This window comes from Leiobunum rupestre, chromosome 1 (assembly GCF_980474605.1).
Source record: "Leiobunum rupestre chromosome 1, qqLeiRupe1.1.hap1, whole genome shotgun sequence".
Taxonomy (NCBI): domain Eukaryota; kingdom Metazoa; phylum Arthropoda; class Arachnida; order Opiliones; family Sclerosomatidae; genus Leiobunum; species Leiobunum rupestre.
This window is the reverse complement of record NC_143384.1, coordinates 69714435-69720718: the sequence shown is the minus strand read 5'-3', so window position 1 is coordinate 69720718 and position 6284 is coordinate 69714435. Positions and strand designations below refer to the sequence as shown.

Below are 6284 nucleotides of genomic sequence, written 5' to 3'. Positions count from 1 at the left end.
ATACTTAGTGTTATAATTATTTAGCTAATCCATCGTTACTGTCCACTCTGAGATAATCGTCGTTGAAATAGAGGAAACTATTGGCAAGTGTCGTCCTAAGTTTTATTCTAATGTAGTTACTTTATACTTCCGCCAGTAGTTAAATTTATCGATATTTCAGTGTAAGTATTTCCTCGCGTTTGATATATTTTATATATATTTAGAAGAAACTAAGTACACCTCACTAACATATAGTTCATTTTCACAACAATTAATTGTAATTATAACCAAAGCTTAATTTTATTTTGATCGAATGTCTTTTAGGAATACTATAACTGAAATTAGGCTTATATGAAAATTCAAACTTTTTTTACGTAAAAATTTGTTGATACGTTACGCGACTAAATTACGTTTTTAACTAAAGCAAGTTTCCACATGCACTTCCTTTCTGTAAAAGCCTAATTTCTTTTGATTAGTTTCAATAGCTTAAATGAAATAATAATTTCGCGTTAAAAACTGGTCTTTTAGATGTATTAAGCACTTTTAGGGACAATATTTGGAACTCGAGAAACAAAGTGTAGCACTTACGAAAGGGTCGGACATTAAGAAAAATGTACTGGATTTGCATATACATTGGCATTTTCAGATTTTTCAAAAATGCAACAATCTCATCGATAAGTATTTTTAAGTTCAGTCGTTTCGTATTTTACCGGATTAGTGGATTTTATAAATTTGTGGATTTTTATCTTGGATTTTATGGATTTTTAAAAAAAAATTCGTCGATTTTGTGGATTATTCATTGAATTTTGGGAAATTGTGGATTTTTCCTTGTGTTTGAAGTTTTCTAAAAATTTCCGGAAATTCACTGATTTGTATTTTCTGTAGGAGTTATAGATCGTTCTTCTGGATTTGTTGAACTTTTCTTGGATTTTGAATTTTTTTCAATGTTTTAGTTGATTGGTGAATTATTCCCTAGGTTTTAGGGGATTTGTGTATTTTCCTTAGGTATTAGTGGATTTGTGGTTTTTTCATATGTTTTAGTGGATTTTTGGATTGTTCCCTATGTTTAAGTGGATTTGTGGATTTTCCCCAAGGTTATAAAGGATTTGTGGATTTTTCCATAGGTTATAGGAGATTTGTGGAATTTTCCCTAGGTTTTAGGGTATTTTAGGATTTTCCCCCATGTTTAAGTGGATTTGTGGATTTTTCCCTAGGTTATAAAGGATTTGTGCAGTTTCCCCTAGGTTATAGGGGATTTGTTGTTTTTTTCCTAGTTTTTAGGGATTTGTGGAATTTTCCCTAGGTGTTAGGAGATTTTGAGGATTTCCCCCCATGTTTTAGAGGATTTGTGGAATTTTCTAAAAGGTGTTAGGGGATTGTGGGGATTTCCCCCCCTGTTTTAGAGGATTTGTGGATTTTCCAAATATTTTACTGGATTTGTGGATTTTCCCCTAGGTTATAGGGGATTTGGGGTCGTTTCCCCTAGGTTATAGGGGATTTGGGGACGTTTCCCTAGGTTTTTGGGGATTGGTGGATTTTTCCTACATTTTAGGGGATTTGTGGATTTTTCCTATGTTTATTAAAATCGTGGAATTTTCTCTATGGTTAGGTGGATTGTCTCCCATGGGTTAGTTTTTGTGTGGATTTTTCCCAATGTTTTAGTGGCTTTGTGGATATTTCCCTAGGTTTTAGGGGGTTTGTAGATTTTTCCCTGGGGCTTAGAGCATTTTTCCCTAGGTTTTAGTGGATTTGTGAATTTTACACTGTTTTAGTGTATGTGTGGCTTTTTCCTTAGGATTTAGGGGCTTTGTGGATTTTTTTAAGTGGATTTGTGGATTTTTCCCTATGTTTTAGTGTATGTGTGGAATTTTCCTTATGTTTTAGGGGATTTGTGAATTGTTCCCATTTTTTAGAGGATTTGTGGATTTTTGCCTTGGTTTCAGGGTATTTCTGGATTTTTACCTAGGTTTTATTGGATTTGAGGATTTTTCCCTATTATTTAGGGAATTTGTGGTTTTTCCCCATTATTTTTGGGAATTTGAGGATTTTTCTCAAGGTTTCAGTGGATTTGTCGATTTTTCCGAAAATTTTGAGGATTTATATTTTTTTTTGTCGGAGTTTGTGGATTGGTTAAATATTCAGAATTTTTACACAAAGGGAAATTGGCAGATTTTTCCCGCGATTGTTTCCGTGAGTGTACGGGATGTTTCTGAATGTCCGACCCCCTCGGCACTAACCAATAGTTTCCACTAGTTACCTACGCGTTACCCGTACGAATAATTTTTACCTTAGTTGATAAAGGAAAAATGTATATTTCAATTACAAAAATGTTTGAAGCTAAATGTTCTTATCAGTTCAATTGATTAAAGTTCCATTTTACATTTTAACAGCGAAATATTCTTTTTAAATTCGCTCTAACAATATAGCAATGTATATTCCTATAAACAACGGGCCTGCGTGATGCGTTCACTTTTTGGGTTTTTGACGATTTCTTTCTCGCTAGTTGTTGGTTTCAGAGGGCGGTTTCAATCTCCGATATGAAAATGGCGCCCTCAAGCGACGGACTTGGCAACTGAGGCGGCGTTTTCTTGCAACCTTTTTTTCGACGTTTCTCTCTGAGCATGGAAATCCCCGTTGGAGGAGCTCTGAAGGAAAGTAATTAACGGCTAATTATAAAATAATCCATTTCTTCCTGTTTCCGACACTAGAAATGACCAGGGCGGTGCGACTGTCAAATTCATGCCGGCTTAGCAACGGAACTTTAATTACACACCGGCCAAATTTAAAAATCAGTAATGTCATTCGAGCGGCCAAGCTACTATTTTTCAAAACAAGAAAGTAGATCATGTAAAAATTAAAAAAATTAAAAATGCGTAATATTTTAATTGATTATCTTGAATGAAAAATAAAACTACAAAAATATGCTAACGCGGGTCGAAAACATGGCTAACGCAGGCCACTAAAAATGATAAAGCAGGCTTCAAAAATGGTAAAGGATGTCCCAAAAATGCTAACTCCGGTCATTAAAATGGTTATACAAAAATTCTAAATCATGTCACAAAAATCGTAAAGAAGGTCACAAACATTCTAATTTATGCCACAAAAATTCTAAATCATGTCACAAAAATGGTAAAGAAGGCAACAAAAATTCTAAATCATGCCACAAAAATCGTAAAGAAGGTCACAAACATTCTAAATCATGCCATAAAAATGGTAAAGAAGGTCACAAAAATGGTATATGTAACTCAAACATTTTAGAATGGCCACAATTGAAATTGTAAGGTATCAATCTAAAGCTCTAAAGAATATGCAAGAAAACCAAAGCCCCAAAAGGGTCGGCCAACCTGCTTTCCAACTCCAATTCGAGCTCTACGGTTTGCTTGCGAGCGAGTTCCAATTCTTTGGTGATGATTTTGAGCGCCAAATCGCACGTTTCGCAGGTGCAGCCCCTCTTGCTACGACTAGAAATTGTCTTGGAAATTGTCGAGATGTGTTGCATCTCTGGTGAACCGCCTTCTTTACCTTTGGAACCCAACATCTCCAGAGATGCCTTGTGAGCAGCCATATTCTGCCATAAAAGAGGAAATTTTCAGACATGATATTAGTCAGTATAGTTTTTAGGGGAAAATAGTTTGGTCTAAGGCCAATGGAGATGCTTTTTTAAAGAGTAAGTTGCAAATTATTCGTTACCGTCTCAATGTTGTTAATAAACGAAGTTCTTACGTTTAAAATACCCAAATATAAAATTTCGTAGAACGGCCAAACAATTAGAATTTTAGCGTGGTGATTGACGTCATTGACTACATGTTATTTCTCATTGGCCCCAACATCGAGTTTAGACTTGAGTACAAAATGTAGGTGCTACTGATTCTTTGGCCGAATCCGAAAAATCTCCTATAGAACCATGAGATTCTACTACTGAATTTTGTACACGATAACGAGTGCTTACATGGTTTTAAAAACACGCGCTCACTCTTATTCTTTAGAGCGCGCGCTAAATCGGCATCGCCATATCTACCAAGGATATCTTAGTAGGATAGTGGGAACTATGTAATCTACCAGATGCAGTGGGGAAAAATTCGGAAAAAACCGTAGTCCATGACGTCACAAACTAGGCGTGGTCAAATTATCGTTTAAAATAAAAGTCACAGCGGGGGCTACACGTAAATTGCATTTAATTACTAAATAAATTAAACGACGGTATTTCAACAAGTGAGTAACATTTTCGGAAAGCCCATTATCAAATGAACAAGAAAAATATAAAGTAGTTAAGTTTCTATTCCGAAAATCTATTTGCTACTTACTCTTTAATAACGTTCAAAAGATAATAGGCGCTTAAATAAAACATCTTCCCAGAAATTGGCAAGAAGTAATATTTCCGACAGCCAGGACTCATAAGTTATTATTTATATAGTGCTTGTTGAAATATTAGAAAGCTGGAAACTTTCTCGAACGTAACATCGGTTTTTTGCTAAGCCTTAACATGCCAAAAAAGTTACCTGGTTTAAAGGAAACACTTGTTGCATACCGTACTGCAAAAGTAATATGTTTAGTTCTAAATGAATGAGTTTTCATCTTTTTCCGAAAGTTAATTTTATACGAAATGAATTAACTCTGCCTCCATGAGAAGCCTTAAAATTGTCCGGTAATATAAAAATATTACATATAATTTTAATTATTTATACCATAAGAGGATGATAATAATAATAATATTATCTTCTTATACTTAGTTTTAGTAACATTATATATTTTACCTTAAAATATATTATCGAAAACTAACATTAGTATGTTCCTTATACACGTGAGCCGACGCGTTTCTTATCTGACGCAAAATTCTCATGAGGGCAAAAACGCGACTCCAATTGGCTTAAATATGACTTTTGGCTAGCCATTCTAACCGTTTAACCGACCGACCGGAAATAGCTCCTTCCCAGATGAATTTGGAGAGGGGAGTAGTAACCGAGTATCTTTTATTGAAGCGTCCATTGCTGAAAAACGTCTTGCAAGCTCAGTCACAATAGTTTAATTGTAATTAGCGTTGTCAATTTACAAAGCGTCATGTAGCGGTCTACGTGAGAGCCTCATAAGCTGCGGTATTTTCGTCTGCTAAGCATAGATTTCGTTTTATAATGGAAACTCGTCGGTTCAGCTTTAGGTAAACTGAAATGCTAATTGGGAGTTCTACGTGAACCAAGTATTAAAGATAACTCACGCGACTAACTAAGGAACAGCAGCCGACTTTGTCCGTCTTGGCGAGCAGGCGGCCAATGTACTTGAAGTAGAAGTGTTCCAGTCCCAGAAGGACACCGGTGAGCAAGATGCCGCAGCCCAGGAGCAGGAAGGCGCTCATGAACTGACTGACGTCCAGAGGGTGGCTGGCGTTGCGTTTGTCCTGCTTAGGTTTGCAAGCACCCTGAAGCCAGAAACTACGCAGACGTTCCAGGTCACCTGGGACGATAAAAACAACATGGTTCACTTTTCTCTTAGTACACGCGTTCAATTGACATCAAAACCATCTCTCGACTCACTGTTGCGTATTGAAATTTCTATTAATATAACAAATAACCTTCTTTTTTTTATCCATTAATTATTTACTTAAATACGAACCAACAGAATAGATACTACCGTGGGTTTCACACTGTTACGACACGTTGTTTGTAGTGTTCGTACGGGGTCCAAATTAAGTCGGGGTTGGGGTTAAGCTATCCCCGAAAAAATTAAGTCGGGGTCGGGGGTTCTCGGGTCGTGGTCGGGGTTAAGCTATCCCCGAAAAAAATAAGTCGGGGTCGGGGTTAAGCTATCCCCGAAAAAATAGTTTGGATCAGGTAAGGCCACCGCCGAAAAAATAATTCAGGCTTATTTATAACTAAAAGAACCAAATAATTTCGTGGAAGAAGGTTCATAGTAAAAACAAATGACAAAATAAATAAGCTGCTTTCGAATTCCAAAGTTCAAACTTCAAGCATACATTCCCGAAAATTAACCCCGAAAGGTAAAACCCGCGACTTTATTTTTTATCTTCTGTACCGGGGTCAGGGTCGGGAAAAATGTCGGGAGTTTTCGTGGTTGGGGTGAGGGGAAAATGTCGGGGGTTTTCGGGGTCGGGGTCGGGGTACCCGTACGAACACTAGTTGTTAGTTATTAATTACCTAAATAATTTCAGTGCCACATTATCCATCAGATCGATAAGGCTGAAGCCTAGAGACCCACCAAGAGCAGGGGCCCAAGGCGTTAGCTCTGCTATTTGGTAGGTTTCTTTGACTACTCGGCTAAAACAACAACCAGAATCACAACGCTTGGTTTTG

General features: G+C 36.7%; 1 protein-coding gene across 1 annotated transcript in view; it reads right to left on the bottom strand.

The window, feature by feature from the left end:
- Window positions 1-2361: 2361 nt before the first annotated feature.
- The window catches only part of LOC149966212 (glutamate receptor ionotropic, NMDA 2B-like), a 236744-nt gene continuing 232821 nt past the window's right edge, over window positions 2362-6284 (bottom strand). Inside the window, exons 15-17 of the mRNA XM_090171102.1 lie at window positions 5192-5427; window positions 3324-3547; window positions 2362-2624 (exon numbers count right to left, since the gene is read on the bottom strand). Of these exons, the coding sequence (XP_090027228.1) occupies window positions 2492-2624; window positions 3324-3547; window positions 5192-5427 (593 nt within the window). The 3' untranslated portion in view covers window positions 2362-2491. The remainder of the gene's footprint in view (window positions 2625-3323; window positions 3548-5191; window positions 5428-6284) is intronic.